The sequence below is a fragment of the Cimex lectularius genome, unplaced genomic scaffold (genome assembly GCF_000648675.2).
Source record: "Cimex lectularius strain Harlan isolate CLEC.00 unplaced genomic scaffold, Clec_2.1 scaffold10, whole genome shotgun sequence".
NCBI lineage: Eukaryota > Metazoa > Arthropoda > Insecta > Hemiptera > Cimicidae > Cimex > Cimex lectularius.
In genome coordinates this window covers 2,161,316-2,184,701 of record NW_019392665.1, presented here as the reverse complement: position 1 = coordinate 2,184,701, position 23,386 = coordinate 2,161,316, and the positions used below count along the sequence as shown (strand labels likewise).

The following is a 23,386-nucleotide window of genomic DNA, read 5'->3' as shown; positions in this document are numbered from 1 at the left end:
ATTTTAAACTAATAAACTACTACTCGTTTAGCAAAAACTACATTTATACTTTGCACTCGCTCACTTACATATTCACAATTTCATTTACCGTACACATCAATTCCATTAATAATAATCCATGTATGTATTTAGAAGTCATAATAGAACTTATTAATTATTTTAATTAATTATACTTTTAATCTAAGGTATTGGTTGAGATAAAAGAACTAGTGGATGGAAGTCGCGCTAGCTGAAGTTGTTAGAGCAGCAGAAGGTCGTGGGTTCGCATCCCGCTCGAGGCACTAGCTTTTTCATCTCAACCATAGATTAATAGTATAACCGCATTACTTATATTCACAATTGTTGTAATGAGACTGTTTGATACGACAGGTGTCTGCCTGTGGGGTGTTGGGCAAACGGGCCTGTTCGGCTTCGAGACTCCCCTGCTCGACATGTTGCTATTCTCCGCGCTCATCTCTGCCGTCGACCCGGTCGCTGTGCTGGCTGTCTTCGAGGAGATACACGTCAACGAGATACTTTACATCGTCGTCTTCGGTGAATCACTGCTCAACGACGCCGTCACAGTGGTAAGAACTGAGAGAGTGAAGAGAGGAGAGAGCAAGAACGAAAGAGAGAAAGAGGGAGTTAGAAAAATAGATAGCGAGAGTAAGAGAGAGGTGGATGGATAGATAGATAGGGAGGGAGAGAGAGGTAGATAGCGAGAGGAGAGGGGGAGGGAGGGAGGGAGAGAGAGAGAGAGAAAGAGGGAGGTAGAAAAATAGATAGCGAGAGAAAGAGAGAGGTGGATGGATAGACAGATAGATAGGGGGGAGAGAGGTAGATAGCAAGAGGGAGAGGGAGTGGGAGAGGGAGAGGGAGGGAGGGAGGGAGGGAGGGAGGGAGAGAGAAAGAGAGAGGGAGAGAGAGAGAGGTGGATGGATAGACAGATAGGTAGGGAGGGAGAGAGACGTAGATAGCAAGAGGGAGAGGGAGAGGGACTGGGAGGTAGAGGGAGAGGGAGGGAGAGAGGTAGATAGCAAGAGGGAGAGGGAGGGAGAGAGGTAGATAGCAAGAGGGAGAGGGAGAGTGACTGGGAGGGAGTGGAAGAGGGAGGGAGGGAGAGAGAGAGAGAGAGAATGAGANAGAGAGAAAGAGGGAGGTAGAAAAATAGATAGCGAGAGAAAGAGAGAGGTGGATGGAAAGACAGATAGATAGGGGGGAGAGAGGTAGATAGCAAGAGGGAGAGGGAGTGGGAGAGGGAGAGGGAGGGAGGGAGGGAGGGAGGGAGGGAAAGAGAAAGAGAGAGGGAGAGAGAGAGAGGTGGGTGGATAGACAGATAGGTAGGGAGGGAGAGAGACGTAGATAGCAAGAGGGAGAGGGAGAGGGACTGGGAGGTAGAGGGAGAGGGAGGGAGAGAGGGAGAGAGAGTGGTGGATGGATAGACAGATAGGTAGGGAGGGAGAGAGACGTAGATAGCAAGAGGGAGAGGGAGAGGGACTGGGAGGTAGAGGGAGAGGGAGGGAGAGAGGTAGATAGCAAGAGGGAGAGGGAGGGAGAGAGGTAGATAGCAAGAGGGAGAGGGAGAGTGACTGGGAGGGAGTGGAAGAGGGAGGGAGGGAGAGAGAGAGAGAGAGAATGAGAAAGAAAGAAAGAGAGAGAGAGAGAGAGAGGTAGATAGCAAGAGGGAGAGGGACTGGGAGGGAGGGGGAGAGAGAGAGAGGTGGATGGATAGACAGATAGATAGGGCGGGAGAAAGAATTAGATAGCGAGAGGCGCGAGGGAGAAGGGGAGAGAGAGAGCCAATTAATATTGGGTTGTCTCACATGATTTTATATTTCAGATATTCAGAGAGAATATAGCGGTTTTCTGTTGTTTACTTCCAATTATTTACATATTTAATTAAGCAATTCCTCCACTTTTATTCATCGTGATGTGCTTCCCAATCCATTACAGACCTTTTAGTATACCTCCAAATATGAACATGGAAACACGCGATTTTCGTGTAATATTCCTTTACGAGTTTAAACTCGGTCATTCGGCAGCTGAAACTGCAAGAAACATCAGTAATGCGTTTGTGGAAGGGAATGTACATGAACGGATTTGCTAAATTTTTCGGAAGGTATACCGCATTGGAATACGAGCCCCGAGAAAACCTCCAAATTTAGCGGAAGAAAACCACAATCAAACAGAGGACTCGCACCAGGACTAAATGCATGTGCAGCTACCGTGTCAAGACAATTCAGGAACATAGGGAAATTCAAAAAGATTGATCTATGGGTCCCTCATGAGCTCACTGAGTGACAGCAGTTAAAGCGCCTTGAGACATGCGTTTCGTCCCCCCCCCCAGATTATGTAGTGAGGAGGGACAAACAGCCACCCATGTCATCTTCAAATAGCAACAGTTCAATAGAGACATAACCTAGCGTGCATAAAAAATCTAGGGAATGAAATTGTAAAAGTGACAATCAATGGTGTAATACTTCTGAGAAGAAGGATTGAGTCCATTGCACTGAACTAGGGAACTAGGAAGGCACAATAAGCCAGAGAGAGAGAGAGAGAGAGAGAGAGAGAGAGAGAGAGAGATAGGACAGAGGAGAATCTGTAAGACCATATATGTTCTATGGGTCTTGGTTCTATTCTTCGGATAACAAAACAAACAGAATCCTCCATCACAGAATGGTTCCAAATAAGGAAAAAAGAGAAATTGAAAAGCTCTAGGGACCCTAGACAGTAAAATTTTTCTAAAACAACCCTCATTAAGATCGCCAAATTCACTGGTGCCGTTAGATTCGGAGGAGTGATATGACCGGTCACTGGTTTGACATCATGTAAAACAGCTAAATAAACAGGAAAGTCAATAAGCCAGAAGGCTGCGTTGCCTTGGGAGAACAAACCCCGCTTTGTAGTATACATCATCATTATCATCAACAAACCAGGGAGAGTAGGCAGAACGAAATGATCGGAAATGTCCAAGTTATGAAGTTATGAAGTTCATCGCCCCAGACACGACGAAGAAATTTCAAAGAAAATTTAAACGTAAATCGATTTCACTAATTTGTTGTTTGTAACTAGGTGCTGTATCATATGTTTGAGGCGTATTCGGAAATGGGGCCTTCCAACATCATCTACTCCGACCTCCTCGCGGGTCTGATGTCGTTCGTCGTCGTCGCTATAGGCGGGACGTTGATCGGCGTCATCTGGGGGTTCCTGACCGGCATGGTGACGAAATACACCGACCAGGTCAGGGTCATCGAGCCCATTTTCATCTTCATAATGGCCTATCTAGCATATCTTAACGCTGAGATCTTTCACATGTCGGGGATACTCGCGTGAGTAAAACGCTTTATATAATAGCCCGACTTTCCATAACCAACTGGGAAATCAACAGGATCACGTTTTGCGGGATCACGATGAAAAACTACGTGGAAGCCAACATATCGCACAAATCGCATACGACTGTCAAATACGCGATGAAAATGCTTTCCAGCTCTTCGGAGACGATCATATTCATGTTCCTCGGCGTCGCTACTGTCAGTGACAGGCATATCTGGAACACCTGGTTCGTCCTCCTCACCATTCTCTTCTGTTCCGTCTTCCGAGCAATAGGTTTGTCATAAATTAACTAATAAATTTAAAAAAACAAACAAAAACCACTCACATCTACGTTATCGACAGGTGTGATCATCCTGACGGCGGTAGTCAACAAATTCAGGCTTTACAAGCTCAACAAAGTGGACAAGTTCGTCATGTCGTACGGAGGCTTGCGGGGAGCTGTCGCATTCGCTCTCGTCCTCCTCATTGACCCGAAACACGTCAAGCTCCAGCCCATGTTCGTTACAACGACAATAGCTGTCATTTATTTTACAGTCTTTATACAGGTAATTATCACAATTATATTTTATAAATTAAAAATAAAACCAATTTTTTTCTAAAGGATGCTGACGAATATGTAGTTTTGACAAAAACGATATGCTTCAAATTTATTATGTATTATGTTATTAATGTTTTAGGGTTTATTTTGACTCTCTCACCTATTTAAGACTACCTTTACTGCACATTCTCATTTAAAACAAAACTTACATTTAATTAAAATAACAATGGTTTAATAAGGCAAAAATAGTCTTAAAAAGAAGAGACCTAACATAAAAAGGTAAAAATATTGGTATTTTCAAACTATCCAAACATGAAAATAAAATTAATATTTGAAAAAGTAAGGTGTTGTATTTATAAAAGTTTTTAAAAAATAATTCTTACTCAACTTTTCTCATCAGTTCTTTTAACTATTAATTCAAAGTATAAAAAGCGGGCTCATAATTTAAAAAAAATTTTTTTCAAGAAATTCTCAACATAATGTCCGGAGATAATTAAAAAAATAACCTAATAATATATTTGGATGCTAGAAAAATCTTACTCCTACTAATAGTCGTACTATACATAGCTTTAGAAAACTAAACATTTTTGTCATTTTTAAATAGTACTTATATTAATATACCTGATCCTAAAATCGTACTTATCCAAAAGACGCTTCCAAGTCATCAGTGGAGGGGTACCACAAGGGAGAATCTTAGGACCCATACTCTACTCACTATACACCGCAGATATTCCTACTTTTAGATAGTCCTACTTTCCTACCGCAGATATCCTGTAAACCCATGTCACATCACTCAGGCATTGGTTGGTGAAAGACGACAGCTAACATAAAAAAATGTGAACATGTCACAAAAGACAAGAACTAAGCAGATGCTTCGACTTCTTAAACGATTGCTGGACAAACAATCCCAACTGACATTCGAACACTTTGGACTATCAAAGATGAGTTGATGGATCGAACGTGCTGTTGAACTACTTGAAAAAAAGGATCTTCGGTGAGCTCACAACAAAAGCTTTCTGTTGAGACCTCAACGAAGTTTCTTTTTTCCAAACTCTGGACTATTTTAAGATCATGATCAGGGCAAAACAAACTTAAATATGTTTACAGATTGACATATTTACGGTTTTACAGGCGATCTCAAATTTCCTTGAAGACCGACTGACGCAGGTCATTATCAGGAGGAAATAAACTTAAAATAGGTCGAAAGCTAGGCAGTATTTTTGCTTTATTCTTCCAGAGTGTCAAAAAACAAGAACGAAGCAGACGCTCCATTATTCTTAAACGATTGCTGGACAAACGATCCAAACTTCGAACATTCTGAACCTATTTTAAGGTCATGATCAGGGAAAAATAAACATAAATATGTTTACAGATTGACATTTTTAAGTTTTCACAGGCGATCTCAAATTTCCTTGAAGACCGACACACGCAGGTCATTATCAGGAGAAATTAACCTTAAAATAGGTCGAAAGCTAGGCAGCAGAAACTATATTTGCATTATTCTTCCAGAGTGTCAAAAAACAAGAATTAAGCACACGCTCTGTTATTTTTAAACGATTGCCGGACAATCGATCCAATCTTCGAGCATTCTGAACTTATTTTAAGGTCATTATCAGGGCAAAACAACGTTAAGTAGGTCGAAAGCTAGGCAGTATTTTTGCTTTATTCTTCCAGAGTGTCAAAAAACAAGAATTAAGCAGACGCTCCGTTATTCTTAAACGATTGCTGGACAAACGATCCAAACTTCGGACATTCTGAACCTATTTTAAGGTCATGATTAGGGAAAAACAAACTTAAATATGTTTACAGATTGGCATATTTAAGGTTTCACAGGCGATCTCAAATTTCCTTGAAGACCGACTCACGCAGGTCATTATCAGGAGAGAATAACCTTAAAATAGGTCGAACGCTAGGCAGTAGAAACTATATTTGCTTTATTCTTCCAGAGTGTGGAAGTGGTCGACATTTCGAATACTGAAAACAAAAACTGACTTTACATAACGATTAATTTATTTTACTATTTTGAGACCCATATGACATACGGTATCGAACTTCGAGGCTCCAACCTCCAACGCATTCAATATCCAAAAACAAAAATCCTCCAAACCATCGTCAATGCTCCTTTCTGTGTATCTAATCTTACCATTCAGATGATCTTAATATCCAAAATGTACTTGAATTAGAAAGGTTTTTCTTGTTCGTTTTGTTTTGTAGTGTTAAAATGTCATCAAATTTACTTGAGCAGCAATTGGCCCAGGAGTAATTAAATTTAAAAAAAAATATACGAATGTAACTGGCAAACGTAGGTGAAATATTTTATCATGGTTGTGATAATCACAAAAAAGAACTTTTTTAAATAGTATTCTGATTGTAAAAATTATACTACTACTACTACTTATCATTTACTATTCTTGCACTTTTTTTTTCTCTTAGTTTCTTCTGTAAGACTTGAAAATTCTCATTTGAAATTATTATTTTTTTAGGGAATTACCATAAAGCCTCTAGTCAAAATCTTAAACGTAAAACGAGGAGAAAAGCGAAAACCTACAATGAACGAACGCATCCACGAGAAGGTGAGTCGAATTCGTCTTTTTTTCTGGTACATTAATAAACTTTTGGATATACACTAAAAGACAAAAACCCGGACACTTGTATTTATTTGTTTATATTCTATAATAACTAGATATAAAGATTAATAGTTGACCCATTAGAGTTCGTGGTCCGATAGACCAATTAACTTTTCCAATTAATTAATTTTTATGGAAGGTATTTGTTGAGATAAAAAAGTCAGTGTCATGAGCGGGATTCGAACCCACGATCTTTCGCTAGATACGCCGCTGCTCTACCACTTGAGCTTTCGTGTCCGAGTGGATCGAAGTGACGATAGCTCAAGTGGTAGAGCAGCGGCGTATTGAGCCGAAGGTCGTGGGTTCGAATCCCGTTCGTGACACTAGTAATTTCAACCAAAACATTACATAAAAGGATAAATTAATTGAAAGAAATAATTATAATGGTTTAAATATATTTTTGTTTGTTTAAAAGATAATGGATCATACTATGACTGGGATCGAAGATATTCTCGGGCACCACGGCAACCACCATCTACGAGACAAGTAAGTAATTAGTAAAGAATAGTACCGCTTCACCTAAAAACAGCTCCGTTATCAAAATCCGAGCGAAAAATCGAAAAACAGGAGGGTCCTGATTTTTCCTTCTTCCTTTTGGCCATTTTTTTTTATTTAAAAACAAGTTTTCAAAGATTCACAGTAAGTACAGAGTGAAAATAAAAAAAAATATTAACTTTCCCTTATTAGTTGCATGATCGGATCGCTTTGACACACTGCACAAACTTTTCGATTCGGCACAATTTTTAAGAGTAGAACGGCCTCCGGCCGGATGGAAGAAAACCTGTACAAGTGTTTGTTTTCGTGTAGGTTCAAACGGTTCGACAACAAGTTCATCAGGCCTCTGATCGTCCGCAACCACCAAGGCGCAGAGCCGAAGATACTCGAGACCTACTCAAAATTGGCCATGAGGGACGCGATCGATTACATGAGGAGGAACGCGTCCACAATTGGTAATATTTCCGGGACAGAGTCGATGTCGGCCATTTTCAGGAACTACACAGCCGGCAATCTGAACGGAAGGTATTCTATTAAAAGATCTATGTCTAGTTTAACTAGCTAGATTTTTTTTTACATCAGTTTTATATTAAAAACCTAAAGACTTTTCGTTCAATTGAAATAGATATTATTGCAGCGGAAAACTGACCCGTTTAAAATCTAATTGCACCGCTATACGGCATAGATTTCCTAGATCAGCAGCGATAACAAACGGACCCAAAATGAACGAACAGGAATATAGCCACAATAAAAGAAGTTCGCTCTTTAAAAATTTCGAAAAGTCTTTATGTTTTGGCTTTTTATAATGCACGATAATAATAAGCAGAGACCGGATTTTTAGGCAGTAAAAATTGCCAAAATATGCCATAAAATATACAGTTGAAAGCTCTGCAATATGCAATATTAATACGTTAAAATATGCAATGGTATGCAGAAAAACAGTTTTTTTACTATCACAGTAACTTTAAACAGAAATATAGATAAATAAACGAAATAGATATTAAAACTCTTTAAAACTAAAAATAATAAAAATTCACAAATTTTTTCCACCCTGACAACGAGGTTATTTGAACACTCGGGGTGCCAGTGTTTTTAAAAAAAATTTTTTGTAAGTATGTCGGGTTTGAATGCAGGGCCGCTGGATTCGAACCCGGGATCTTTACGTTACAATGATGGCGACTAAACCGTTGCGGCCACCGACGCCCTCTAGAGTTTATTTACAATTAACACAAATATTTTCTCATTAACATAATTAAATTATATATTTTATACCACATGAGTAGAATAAAAATCCTAACCTAGTTTAGTGGGTCGGTGGAGTAGTAGATACTCAACACTCGCGCTAATAAATACATTCATTGCAGACACGAAAAACTCATAGAAAAATCCTAACCTAGTTTAGTTGGGTCTGTGGGTGACTCGATATTCCGCCAAGAGCCATTCACATATACTCAACACTCGCGCTAATAAATACATTCATTTCAATTAATGTTAATAAACAAGTACTTCTCTAAACTGTCTTCCGTGAAATTGTGCCTACGGTCACTTAAAATTTTGTGAGAATATTGAATATGGAAATGAGTCCTAAGAAGGGTTTTTTTAAAAATTATTTTATATTCCTAGAATCTTCTCTTCTCGTCTTTGCGGCCCGTTTCAGTTTTCTTCGATTTAAACCGACTTTTCGTCAACATGTTAATTTTTTAACAGATTTTTTTAACGCTTCCCCAGAAAACCAATATAATATTTTAATTATTTTGCGAGATAAATGCGATTTTACCTAAACATTCTTCAAATATGCAATTTTATGCGATATTCATTAACTATTCAAAAATATGCGCTATAAAATTTAAGCTATAGGTTCCTAGATACATGATTCGGATAGATAATTGATTTCCTCGGTCGTATGTGGTGGCAAACAACATATTCAACTGCATAGAAATCCGGTCTCTAAATTAATGTGTGTTTCGTAGTGACCTGTTGTTTAATTTTTTGTTGAAGCCATGAGGAGTGGTCAAGAATGAGGTAGTTTAGAAAAATACCTTTTTCATTTTTTTTGCCGACGTTTCGGCCTTTATTCGGGTCATCTTCAGGGCATAAAGTGTGGTGCTATTCTTGCGGTGTTGTATTGGTTTTCACATTTTCACACAACACCAATATGATAGCACAAGAATAGCACCACACTTTATGCCCTGAAGATGACCCCAGTAAAGGTCGAAACGTCGGCAAAAAATGAAAATGGTGTTTTTCTAAACTACCTCATTCTTGATCGCTCCTCACTACTTCAACAAATCATTAGTAATATTTTAAATTTATTTATCCAAGTTCTTTTAAAAAAAGGAAATAATTTCTTTTTTCCCTTTAATATTTTCTTCTTCCGTTTTTGACTTTTTTTTTTAAATAAAAGACTGCTTAAATTGTTTTCTTCTTAAACGTTCTCACGTTGTTGTGTTTGGATAGTTTTAAAGAGGACCCGAGAGATGCACAGAGGAGTGCAAGTATGAGGTAATGAACTGTCAAAAACAAATGGACAATACTCAGCAAATAATTTTGTGACAAATGGAAAAACGAAAGGTCGGCACGGGTGAGCAGACGTCGTCTAAAGTCTCCGTTTATTTTTTCAGTTATTCCCACCTGGACTCCAGCACGTGGAACATAGATCTGCAAGAGCTTGAGTACAATCCGTCAAAGAAGGACCTCACGGACGCTAAAATCCACCATTTGCTCGCCGAGGAGCTCGTGCAGCCGTACAGAAGGGTAATTTTTGCCAAAAGTGATTTCTAGAGTTTTTGTGTACAATTATTTTTTTTAGCATCGGAGGCTGAGCTACTCGAGACATGCGGTCGACGACCGTGATCTGTCAACGCAAGTCAATTACAGAATGCATATGAATATACGCAGGCTCGTCGGTGAAAGAAGGCATCACCATAAAAGGAGTAAAAGGCTCAAGGTAAATATTATACAAATAACCCCGGTGAAGCCGTTATAAAATCCTTTTCGTTTGTTTTAAGGACGGAAAAAATCACGTCAGCTTTCCAGGCATACAGAACGGGTCGGCGAAACAGTTCACTCACGGTAAAACGACATCGCTCTCCGTCTTGTAACAAAGTGCTTTAATACTTGATTTTGTTCAAGATTATCTCGACGAGGTTCTCCAGGAATCGGAAAACGAGCCCGGCGAGGGGAAACGGAACAAAGACGACTGGGAGAGCGGCATCACGTTCACAGCCCATCCTTCACGTAAGTCCGACACATACGTGCTTACACTGGTATAAAACCGAGTGTTTGTTACACTTTTGAGCGTTAAAAGGACTAAGGAGGCCAATGAATAGCCAAGGAGAATTTACTTTATGCGGTTCAGCTAGATGTTCGATTCTAACGATTATTTTACCATGCATTTCTAAATGACATGGAAACATGAAATGGAAATGCCACTCTGAAATTAGTACTTCTTCTATAGACCCCTTAAAGTAATGTATACAGTTTAACAGTCCACTTCTTATACTTAATATGTACTTAAAATTTGTAATCGTAAATCACACGTTTTCCCGTGACCTCATCTCGCTTTATGTACAATGTTGATCAACATGCATGTTTAATTTTTACACGTCAGTCGATCTTATTTTCAACCTTAAGAAGAAATGCAAAATCATGTTTTTCGACATAAAAGACGGTTATTTTATGAATCGTTCCTCTACTCATTAAGACACAGATTCCCACTGGGTATGCAGCATATCATAACATAATCATAGCAGTCGGCTAGAACGGAATAAAATAGTTAGATTAAACAATCTCCCCCCTTATAAAACAAACTGCTTAAAATACTATGCTCAATATAAGGAGAGAAAAATATGACATTTTAAAAGAAAAGGAGAGATCCAAATCAAATAAAGGCAAAATCGGCTTCTTCTTGCCAAGCTTTCGGAATATATCATTATATCAGAGTAATTTATTAAAAACTTTTATAATATTTATAATGTATTACGCATACAAAACACTCGTAGAAAAATCCTAGCCTAGTTAAGTGGGTCTATAAGGTCTCGTTATTCCGCCAAGAGAAACCAATGCACACCAAACATTCGCGCTAATAAATGCATTCATTCAAGATACAAAACACTCATAGAAAAACCCTAACCTAGTTTAGTGGGTCTGTGGAGTACTTGATACTCCGCCAAGGGCCATCCACGCATACTCAACATTCGCGCTAATAAATACATTCATTCAAAACACTCATAGAAAAACCCCAAGCTAGTTTCGTGCGTCTATGGGATACTCGATATTCCGCCACGTCCCACCCAAGCATAATCACCACTCGCGCTAATAAATGCATTTGTTCAAGACATAAAACACTCGTAGAAAAATCCTAACCTAGTTTTGTGGGTCTGTAAAGTTCTTGATATTCCGCCATGACCCACTTACGCGTACTCAACACTCGCGCTAATAAATACATTCATTCAGACAGAAAACACTCGTAGAAAAATCCTAACCTAGTTTAGTAGGTCTGTGGGGTGCTCGATATTCCGCCACGTCCCACCCAAGCATACTCACCACTCGCGCTAATAAATGCATTTGTTCAAGACATAAAACACTCGTAGAAAAATCCTAACCTAGTTTAGTGGGTCTGTAAAGTACTTTATATTCCGCGATGACCCACTTACGCGTACTCACCACTCGCGCTAATAAATACATTCATTCAAGACACAAAACACTCGTAGAAAAATCCTAACCTAGTTTAGTGGGTCTGTGGGGTACTCGATATTCCGCCACGTCCCACCCAAGCATACTCACTACTCGCGCTAATAAATACATTCATTCAAGACACAAAACACTCGTAGAAAAATCCTAACCTAGTTTAGTGGGTCTGTGGGGTACTCGATATTCCGCCACGTCCCACCCAAGCATACTCACTACTCGCGCTAATAAATACATTCATTCAAGACACAAAACACTCGTAGAAAAATCCTAACCTAGTTTAGTGGGTCTGTGGGGTACTCGATATTCCGCCACAACCCACCCACGTATACTCAACACTCGCGCTAATAAATACATTCATTCAAGAAACAAAATACACATAGAAAAATCCTAACCTAGTTTAGTAGGTCTGTAAAGTACTTGATATTCCACCATGATCCACTTACGCGTACTCAACATTCGCGCTAATAAATACATTCATCCAAAACACAAAACGCTCATAGAAAAATCCTAACCTGGTTTTGTCGGTCAGTGGGGTACTCGATATCCCGCCAAGAGCCACCACGCATACTCAACGCTAGCGCTAATAAATACATTCTTTCTCTCATTCATCCTCTCCACGGCTTACGGTTCTTATACCATTAATCATGATTACTTCTGCGAAAATAATGAGTAATGATTTATCATGATTACGAGGACAGCCTTGATGCCGATTTGTTTATTTTTTAACAAACGGAAGAAATTCCATTAAATGGGTTTTATTTATATATTTCGTTTATCGTGTTTTTTATTATATCCGTTTATATTTAGTGATTCGTGTATTATTACAATTGAAAGAAGTCTAGCTGAACCCGAAGTTTTTTCATTTCCTCTGCATGTTTTCATTGTGTGTACACTATCAAAAGCTCACTTTTCCCGAGTGAAGGTCCTTGTGGCCAGTCGCATAACCCTTTCTTTTATACTATGTTTTTTTTTAAGGTGAATGCTTTTTAACCTAATGTGATAACACAAAAATGCCTTTTTTGTTTATAAACGTAACTAAATGAAATAAATAGTAACAGTTTTAAGATAGAAAAAAAAGAAAACCAGTCGTGGCAGTAATCCATTAGTAGGGTGTGATAGCCCAAAGTATAAGTGCGGCAGTGTGGTTGTAGTGTTCCGGTTGTGTCTGTTGTTTGTAGCCGAGGACGGTGACAGCTGTGCGGGGAGTAACAACAGCCTTCTCGCTACTCTCGTCGCACTACCCGCCAGTCTAAACCCGAGGAGGGCGAGACTTGTCAAAGTGTCCAAGGGCAGTCGGCCATCCAGCACTGAGTATGTCGACGTGCCGACTGTTGCTGAGACGTCCCTTCCTTGGCGACGTCGCGACGGTAATCCTCATCCAAGAGACGACCATAAACAAAAACTCATCCCATCCTCACTTAGTCTAACCATCACAACCCGTAAAAATCCTTCTCACACGAACACCGTTTTTCTTTATAGGGGGGGGGGGACAAAAGACCTGTCAGCGGTCATCAAGGTTAAATTACAGTCAATTTATCGCGTCAAAAAAAGTATATTTTCCAGTTTGAAAATCATTACGATCTCCTTGGTAAATTTTTTATGTACTTAGCTCAATCACGACACTACCTGAAAACCACCACTTCACAAGCACGAAATGATTTATTTTGCACTCATTTTTAGGCAGGGCTGAAGAAAAACCTGTGGGAAGACAACAATAAAAAGATTAAATCCAACATTGTAATTTTCTTCGAATTAATTATTCTTTTTATGAGGTCTTGGTTGAGATAAAAAAGTCGGTGTCACGAGTGGATTCCAAGGGCTGGTCTAGATTGGTCATCAGGGGGTAAAAAATTTCGTTTTTTTTTGCGCAGGGGACTTAAAAACGTGCAAATTGTGAGAAAACTCTACACACCCATTTACGTTTTTGTGGTCAATTGACCAACTTACTTCTTTTAATTAATTATTCTTTTTATATAAGGTATTGGTTGAGATAAAAAAGTCAGTGTCACGAGCGGGATTCGAACCCACGACCTTCGGCTTAATACGGCTCTGCTCTACAACTACTTTTTAAAAATGGCAAAAAGGAGGGAAAATTCGAAAGGTTGCAGGTTGAGATGGAGAGTTGGTGTCCGAGAAGATCGAAGTCAAGATAGCTCAAGTAGAGCAGCGGCGTATTAAGCCGAAGGTCGAGGGTTCGAATCCCGCTCGTGACACTACCTTTTTCATTTCAACCAAAACCTTACAGAAAAGATTAATTAATTAACTTGAGCGAAGCCACGATAGATCAAGCGGTCAGATGACAAAAAGTGGCAAAAAAGAGGGAAAATTCGAAAGGTTGCAGGTTGAGATGGAGAGTTGGTGTCCGAGAAGATCGAAGTCAAGATAGCTCAAGTGGTTAGAGCAGCGGCGTATTGAGCCGAAGGTCGAGGGTTCGAATCCCACTCGTGACACTACCTTTTTCATTTCATCCAAAACCTTAAAGAAAACGATTAATTAACTTGAGCGAAGCCACGATAGATCAAGCGGTCAGATGACAAAAAGTGGCAAAAAGGAGGGAAAATTCGAAAGGTTGTAGGTTGAGATAGGGAGTTGGTGTCCGAGATCGAAGTCACGACAGCTCAAATGGTAGAGCAACAGGATATCAAATCGAATGATCGATGTATCGAACCGGGAAACAAAAAAGCCAAAGCGTGACAAGTTTAGAGGAAAATTTTGGGAGGTAACAGATCAAGATTTGGGGATCAGAGGTAACAGATCAAGGTTTATATAATCCTGAAATATCTTCCTATTAATTAAGGCCAAACTAAGACATATTCACCTGGTTCCAGGCGGGGGGGAGAATTCCCCTTTTAAACCCCCTCATTGGATCCGACAATGCGGGATTCGAACCCACGACCTTCAGCTCAATACGCCGCTGCTCTAACCATATGAGCTATCGTGACTTCGATCCGCTCGGACACCATTCATTTCAAGACCTTACATATAAAGAATAATTAATTGAAAGAAATAATTCGGTCAATAAGACCACTAAAAATAATGGATTGTTATTTGCGTTAACTTGGGTTAAAACATTACACGTTATTTTTTATCCAGCGAAATTGAAATTTCCATCCTTACTCGGATAAAATTCCTCGGAAAAAACCAAGATGACTAATTTGTTTTTAAGGGGATATCAAATAGAATAGAAAATATACGAATCTGGTTCCATACGTAAAATCCTTAACTACCACTGCAGAAACGTTTTTATGTTCTAAATAATGAATATTTAAAATGGAAAGACCACATTATCAACAATCTATGATCTTTTTAACAAATTAACAGCGATACAATTCTCCTGAAGCAGTAATACTAGGTTGTGTCTTTTAAATAAAACAATAAAAGCAATCTGGGAAGTAGCAGGCAAAAATGTTTTGAGCCAAACCAAGAAAATTAACAGTTAAAAAGTTTTGACCGGACTTTGAAATATAAAAGAACCAAAGATCTTAAGGAAAATATATCGAATGCTTAAAATCACGATTATTCTAAAATGCAATACTTGTTGTCGCTTTTAGATGGTCCGGCTGAATTTCTGTTGATAACGTTATAAAAAAGAAAATTAAAAAAAATTACCAACTGTTTTAAAACATTTTTTACACTGAAGAAAAAAAAATGGCGCAATCAGATTTTAAATTGGTCCTAGAATAACAGTTACAGCACATGTGAAAAGAAATATGTTAAAATCGTTTATGTTATTGAGTATTTTTATTTTCTATTCCAGTCCGTTTTATGAATTTCTTGGAAAGAACACGTTTTTAGTTAATTAAAAAGTACTCTACATGTTTCGAACTTATAGAAATACGACAGATTTTCGAAACATGTAGATTAACGTTTTTTTAATGTAACAGTTTATTAACTAAAAAAGGGGTGCTAGCAGACCCATTGACCCATCCTAAGAATTTCCTAAGTAATTTCCGTAATTTGGTCCTTAATTTTATTCTCAGGATTGTCAATTATTGTTTTGATATTGTTTACGGGATTTAGACAACATGAAAAAACATGTTCTTCAAAATCCACACTTCTCCCTTTGAATTTTTTTTTTATGTAACAGTTTATTAACTAAAAAGTGGGTGCTAGCAGACCCATCAACCATCCTAAGAACTTCATAATTATTTTCCGTAATTTGGTTCTTAATTTGTTTCTCAGCATTGTCAATTATTGTTTCGATATGTTTTACTGGATTTAGACAACATAAAAAAGCATGTTCTCGAAAGTCCACTCTTCTCCCTTTGAATTTTTTTTAAATGAAACAATTTATTAACTAAAAAAGTGGGTGCTAGCAGACCCATCAACCATCCTAAGAACTCCATAATTATTTTCCTTAATTTGGTTCTTAATTTTATTCTCAGCATTGTCAATTATTGTTTCGATATTTTTTACTGGATTTAGACAACATGAAAAAGCATTTTCTTGAAAATCCACACTTCTCCCTTTGAACGTACGGGTTTTAGGTTTTTCAAAGAACAAGATTAGAGATGTCCTCGGAACATAATTTTAAACCTTTTTTTAAATATAGCTCTCATCTTGTCCTGGAACACTGATTTTGATAATTAATCTTATTTTCAGAGATTTGGGACGCAGAAGAAAATTTTCTCCCATATTATTAAACTGCTTCAAAATTCTTGGAATTCAAATATTGTTCTTTAAGAAAATTAATTATCTTTTAAATGTTTCGCAATTACTGGTAATTTTACAAATAAAATACGGTTTATTTTCTCAAATAGATGAGAATTCGTAAGGATGGAAACGCTCTCGATGGAAATTTCACACAAAATAAAATTTTATGATTACCACACCAAGGGCGTCATTCAGATTGAGCTAATTTAATTTTACCGTCAATTTCTTTAGAAATCATACAAAGCGTCCATTCTGCAGTAAATTTGTCACTGGATACTTTCACGTTTAATAAAAAAAAAAAAAAAAAAAAAAAAAAAAAAAAAAAAAAAAAAAAAAAAAAAAAAAAAAAAAAAAAAAAAAAAAAAAAAAAACCACAATTTACATTTCATAGCCGTGGATAATAATAATCCACGAGTATTTTTCTTTTAATTCAAATAAATTTGGTTTTAAAAGAAAAACACCGTTTATTCCTGCTACGGGCCGTTTCGGATCTCGAGCAGAATTGAAATTGGCCATGAATACGTAAGAAGTTAAAAAATGAAAAATTCATAGCGTACCTTCGATCTTACCTGACGTGTATCCCTGTGGAAAATAATTATCGACACGAGGTGCACCACATTCGATTTCACGGCGGTCTATTTCGCCTCCTATTCCTCTTCTCTTCTCCTTCAAAAGTCATTTTTTTTAATTAAAAAAAAAAGGAAACTTTTGGCTTCACTGCATGGGCTTTGCGTAATTTGCTAGTTGTTTGAAGAAGGAATAAAAAAAAACAGACAACCCAGAGACGATATCACCGACGGCACACGGTTTTTCAAATAAATTAATCGACACTTTTCTTGTAAAAAAATTCTCAGAGGTTTTTCACTGATTGCTCGCTCGACCCTAAAAATATATACAAGATTTTTTTATTAGTGAATGTACCATAGCTTCTAAACTGACTTGAGGAATGTGATTTGTTTGAAAAAAACCCTCATTTAGCATTTTCTTTATTTTTAACTCTTAGATTATTTCGAATTTAACTAACCTAAGCCACAATATTCACCGCTAGATTTTTTCTTAAAATTAAAATAGCTTTATAAAAAAAACATGTATATAATATAGACGCAAGAATATTAATTAATAATATAGTAGTTTATAGCTTTTTATCACCCTTGTAGAATTTTTTTTATTAATTAACAAAATTGATTTTTTTAAGACATCCCAGAGACACAATTTTCACCCAAAAACGTGCTTAAAAATCAACATTTCAAAACTTTAAACAAACCTCTGATTAAGCATAAAGTTTTCAGGACGAGAAAACGTGACAACTGGTGGACAGGCATGAGGTTGCTTATTTGAAGGAATGTCCTTTGCGATTTTTTAAATATTTCTATAATTATTAGTTTAAAATTTGCTTATGTTTTGTTTAAACAAAATCACGGAAATAATAACGCTTTTAATGTTTCGATTTTGTGCTATTTTAACATTTCTCTTCATAGCGTTGCATGCAAAAATGAAAAGGCAGTCGTCTCGGCCAACGGTGGCATGGTGGTGTTGGAAAACAAGTAAGTGAATTGAAAAACACAACACAAAAACTACCTATTCAAAACCTATAGAATCAAATTTTGTTAAAAAATTTTATGCGTTGAAAAAGGTAAGGCGCACATTTTTTTTTTTTCGCCTATTCCCTTCTGACACTTTTTTTCTTACACCTCCAGATTTTTGTTTTCTTTCTCTTTCTCTCACTTTTTTCGTTTGTAACAACCCTTTTAAATGGACCGTATTTTTGTAGATGAATATGGACCCGGAAGTAGCCCCGTGAAGAAAATGTCACGTGACTCGAACGGTAAGCGTCAGTAGAATGCATCTATTTTTGTAGAGAGCGATCGATTTTTTGTTTTTGTTATTTTGCTGTCACTTTTTAAAATAAACAGCGAATAAAAAACTTTAAAACTATTTCCAGCATTTTTAAATAATCCAAGTGAGCATCAATATCTTCCAGGTTATTTCAACATAATTTGTGATGATTATTTGGGTATCGTCAGATGCTGTCTGGTGTGACGTTGGTTGTAGAAAAACGTTTTATCGTGCCAACGTTTCGATCTTTATTGAGATCATCATCAGGGCCTGGGATTTATAAACATTGTTTAAATTTTACAATACATGTAGGATGTCACAAAAAATGTATACAATGCTAGAAAATTTTAGATTAAAAAAAATGAATTTATACAATGCTAGAAAATTTTAGATAAAAAAATGAATTTATACAATGCTAGAAAATTTTAGATAAAAAAATGAATTTATACAATGCTAGAAAATTTTAGATTAAAAAAAATGAATTTATACAATGCTAGAAAATGTTAGATAAAAAAATGAATGTATACAATGCTAGAAAATTTTAGGTTTAAAAAATGAATTTATACAATGCTCGAAAATGTTAGATAAAAAAATGGATTTATACAATGCTAAAAAAGATTTCACATCCTACATGTATTTGAAAAATTTAAACAATGTTTATAAATCCCAGGCCCCAGATGATGATCTCAGTAAAGATCGAAACGTCGGTACGATAAAGAAAATGTTTTTCTAAAACCTACGTCACACCAGACCGCATCTCACGATCTCCGAATAATCATTAACTAAGGGTCAAAAAACACCACACATAATTTGTGATATTAATAATTCATTACTGTAGACTTAGCTGGATATGATTTTAAGGTTTTTGACTGCACGTTAAATGGAGGTAAGTGGAAAAGTGACAGCAATGTTTTGTTTGACCAGTAACTGCTGCAAATAGTCGAAAGAGACAAGACTTGTCTATAATTTTAAGTAAAAGCATTGTTTATGCATGGTTGTTACTGAATGGACATGATAATAATATACAAGAAAGCAGCATTTTTTAAAAACTCTGAGAATTTTGTAGGCAGTACGCTTTTGTACGTTCTGTCTCGCATCGCGGCCTACGCAGATTTAAAAAAAAAATGTAATTTGTCTTTTTTCCCCCTTTCCGATTCTCTAGCAAGCGACGATACGAGAGTGACGACCCCGACTGCCCTGGAGACGATGCTCCCGTGGAAACGCGATGACGACGTCGAGACGAACGGAGGACCGTTGAAACAGAGCGAGTTTCCGGCGTGGTGTTCCAACAAAGAATATCTGGCCTACAACTCCCCATCCGCTACGTTTTTAGGTACTGTACATTTATTTTTCCGCTTGAAAATCACTTTAGAAGAATACAGTAAAAGATGGAATAAAACAAACCAAGCTCTCTCTCGACAATTCTGATCGCACAGTCACATTTGTAAGACCGGGAAAAAAGTAATAAAATATTATAAAAATCGAATCCTGATTACACATTTGAAAATGGCCAAAAGAGGGAAAATTTCGAAATTGTAGGCTGAGATGAGAAGTTGGTGTCCGTGGGGTGAAAGTCACGATATCTCAAGTGGTTAAAGCAGCTGCGTATTGAACCGAAGGTCGTGGGTTCGAATCCCGCTCGTGACACTGACTTTTTTATCTCAACCAAAACCTTACATAAACAGATTATGAAAAATTAATTTAAAAAAATAAATATAATATATTACATAATAATAGTAAACAATTTAGGTAATAATTAGGTTTGTGTTTGTATTTATCACGATCAATTAACTCAGTCTGTAGTTTAATTTTTTATAACGGAGTAGGCATTTGACATTAATACGTTGATCACAGTTGGCTGTTTTGTATTTTATTAAGAGTTAATATTTTGCGTTTTGTAGTAAGTTGGTAAAATATTCTCCAACATTACTACAAAATGGATTTGACTTGTTGGATACTCACTTAAAATATTATTCTAGTAGTGTTTTTGTCATTTCTTCCGTTAAATAATGTTTACCTGTGGTATGTTCAAGGTCACTAATTTTCATGTTAGGTGCAGCGGATGAAGCCAATCTTAAAAATTTGTTATGAATTATTTGTAATTGATTTACGTTACTACAGGGAATAATTCCGGATAGGACGGTATAATAAGCAAAAGATTAACCGCTGTTCAGTAAATGAAGATNAAAAAATTAATTAAATTAAATATTAATTGAAAGAAGTAACTTGGTCAATTAGACCTCTAAAAACATAAATGGATTAATAATTAAAAAAACGCTTCATTTATTCTTCTTGGAGACCACAATAATAACTTTTCCCTATATTAATCGAAATAAAGTTGGATCGAACATCCTAGATTCTAGACAAGATTGCTTTATCTATTGAATTGTTTTTATTTATTGAATATCGGAATTAAGAGACGAGCTTTGGTAGATTTTATTTTGGATTTTAATTAATAACATATATAATTTCTAATGAAAAAGATCTCATCATAAATATCCATTTATATGTATATACGAACGATCAACATCATTTCTGTTTATTTGATTTATTAAAAATTAGTTCTTTTCTTTTTGTTTATTTGCACTGAGATTTTGATTTAAGGCTTTTTATTTTTTTATATATTGTATATATTTTTTTAAATTTTTCGTTTCGTTAGATTCATTTTGTTTCATTAGATTTATTATCGATTTTATACTGGCTTTTTTTTTTAATTGACATTTTGTTTAATAAGCTTGAATTAACTAACCAGACGTTTATCTTAAGCTTTGACTGGAAAATGCCGCTGCTTTCAACGATAACCGGTAAAGTTTCGTATTAACAATGGCGGAGTTTCCAAACCCGAGTTGTGCTCTCGAACTGTGGTTGTTTGAATTGTACTGCAGTGGCATTAAATTGAGACTAAATCCCTGGTGGCGGGACTTTTTTCCCTTGTAAGACATTGACACGGTTTCGCTTTCGACAATTTAAATCTAAACTCACTGACGAAGCCCCTTCGAGTTTCTTCCAGGGTTGCCATCTTCACGGGAAACTTACAAATGATATTTTTGCAATGGGGCTATCGTTAAGTTAAAGATTAAAAAACTGAATTTGAACAAACTTTCACGGCGCGCTGGGTTTATTTTTTTCCTTCTCGCATGCCACTCCTGTTTGGCTGAACTGTATAACCAAAGCGCCGTAATTTTTCCGATTTATATATACTCGACTACTCGAGTTACAAACTTTACCAGTAGATTCTACACCCAAAATGGAACCGAAAATTCCTAATTAACTATGATCCGAATCTCAACTGTTTCGTTGTTATTTTACTTTATCTGATTTTTTAAGATTTCACGACCTTGCTTCAAATAAACAATGATAACTCCAATACTAAAAGGTTTTGGTCAAATCCGTTGATACCATTGAAAACTACGTTAAATTTTCAATAAGATGTGATCAATACTAAACTCGTAAACGTTGGTAAAATAAGCGTTTTAGAAGCCAGAAGTTCGAAAAATAATTTTTTTTAAAGTTGGAGAACTTACCATGGTGATTCTAAACTACTATTTCCAAACATAGAGACCAGCAAATTTCAGAAAACGTACTGCATTTACTATCCTTTTTAGTGGTGCAATTAATTTTTTAATTAACTTTTTTCAAAGATGAAGAAAGTGATGAAGGAAAAGAAAAAACCGTGGTCGAAGGATTGATAAGGTGGAAAGATTAACAGCTGGACGATCACCTTTACATCATTGATCACAGGGATTTTCGGCTCTTTATCCGTGGAAAGACATCATCTTGCACCAGAAGTCTTCAATATTATTGTGAGAAGTTGTCATCGATATCACCGACAAGTGGATATCGCAGAGGCAGTTGGCGTTTCTCAGAGTGGTCTACCAGGGTTTAGCCCGATTCCGAAACCAAAAAGTCCTAATTAACTGTGGTCCGAATCTCAGCAATTTCGGAGTTATTCAACTTTTTCTGATTTTTTAAGATTTCACGACCTTATTTAAAAAAAAAATTATAACTCCAAAACTAAAAGTTTTTGGACAAATCCGTTGAGACCATTGAAAACCACGTTAAATTTCTAATAAGATGTCGATTCTAAACTACTATTTTCAAACCTAGAGACCAGCAAATTTCAGAAAACGTACTAAATTTCCTTTTTAGTGGTGCAATTGCTTTTTTAATTACTTTTTTCAAAGATAAAGAAATTGATGGTGGAAAGGAAAAACCGTGGCTGACGGATTGGTAAGGTGGAAAATTAAAAAAAAAAAAAAGAATGAATTTATTAAATTTTTTTTTAAATTGGTTTTTACATATTTACCAACACGACTGCAACTTTGATGAAAGGATTATTGTGTTATTATTCTCCGGAATAAAAGAGTTTTAAGATTCCAAACTTTAATAAATTCATTCAAAATTTCCTTGTTCCATCCAAAATTGTTTATTTTTTAATCTTTCCACCTTGCCAATCCTTCCATCAGGTTTTTCATTTCCTTCATCTTTAGAAAAAGTATTAAAAAAAAAAAAAAAAAAAAAAACAATTGCACCACTAAAAAGTATACAGATGGAGAACATTTTCTGAAATTTGCTGGTCTCTAGGTTTGAAAATAGGAATTTAGAATCACCATGTTAAGTTCTCCAACTTTCAAAAAAAAGTGTGTGTGGTGATTAGTGACCGTTAATCGATATTTATTTAGAAATCGTCAGATGCGGTCTGGTGTGATGTAGGTTTCAGAAAAACATTTTCTTTATCGTGCCAACGTTTCGATCTTTATTGAGATCATCTTCAGAGAGAGATCATCATCATCTTCAAGAGATCATCTTCTACTCATCATGAGTGAGTAGAAATACTTTGATTGAATATATAAAAATATATATATATTTTGCATTGTATAAATTCACTTTTCCACATCCAAAATGTAATTGTTATATGTAAACAATGTTTGTAAATCCCAGGCTCTGAAGATGATCTCAATAAAGATCGAAACGTTGGCACAATAAAGGAAAAATTTTTCTGAAACCTACATCACACCAGACCGCATCTCACGATTTCTAAATAAATAAAAAAAAAATATTTTTCGAACTTCTGGCTTCTAAAACGCTTATTTTACCAACGTTTACAAGTTTAGTATTGATCACATCTTATTGAAAATTTAACGTAGTTTTCAATGGTATCGACGGATTTGACCAAAACCTTTTAGTTTTGGAATTATCATGGTTTATTTGAAGCAGGGTCGTGAAATCTTAA

The 23,386-nt window shown here is 36.3% G+C and overlaps 1 protein-coding gene across 7 annotated transcripts in view; it reads left to right on the top strand.

Annotated features, from left to right (window-relative positions):
* The window catches only part of LOC106667259 (Na(+)/H(+) exchanger protein 2), a 79,649-nt gene that overhangs the window by 51,401 nt on the left and 4,862 nt on the right, over positions 1-23,386 (top strand). For 4 of the 7 annotated variants that reach the window (XM_024225017.1, XM_024225018.1, XM_024225019.1 and 1 more), the window contains exons 3-16: positions 370-566; positions 3,052-3,308; positions 3,368-3,585; positions 3,655-3,857; positions 6,334-6,423; positions 6,893-6,963; positions 7,285-7,497; positions 9,430-9,474; positions 9,594-9,726; positions 9,782-9,919; positions 9,981-10,044; positions 10,105-10,209; positions 18,089-18,142; positions 19,316-19,486. In XM_024225017.1, the coding sequence (XP_024080785.1) occupies positions 370-566; positions 3,052-3,308; positions 3,368-3,585; positions 3,655-3,857; positions 6,334-6,423; positions 6,893-6,963; positions 7,285-7,497; positions 9,430-9,474; positions 9,594-9,726; positions 9,782-9,919; positions 9,981-10,044; positions 10,105-10,209; positions 18,089-18,142; positions 19,316-19,486 (1,959 nt within the window). Of the gene's footprint in view, positions 1-369; positions 567-3,051; positions 3,309-3,367; positions 3,586-3,654; positions 3,858-6,333; positions 6,424-6,892; positions 6,964-7,284; positions 7,498-9,429; positions 9,475-9,593; positions 9,727-9,781; positions 9,920-9,980; positions 10,045-10,104; positions 10,210-12,842; positions 13,397-18,088; positions 18,143-19,315; positions 19,487-23,386 lie in introns of those variants that run through there. The other 3 variants (XM_024225020.1, XM_024225021.1, XM_024225022.1) reach the window with 3 other exon arrangements.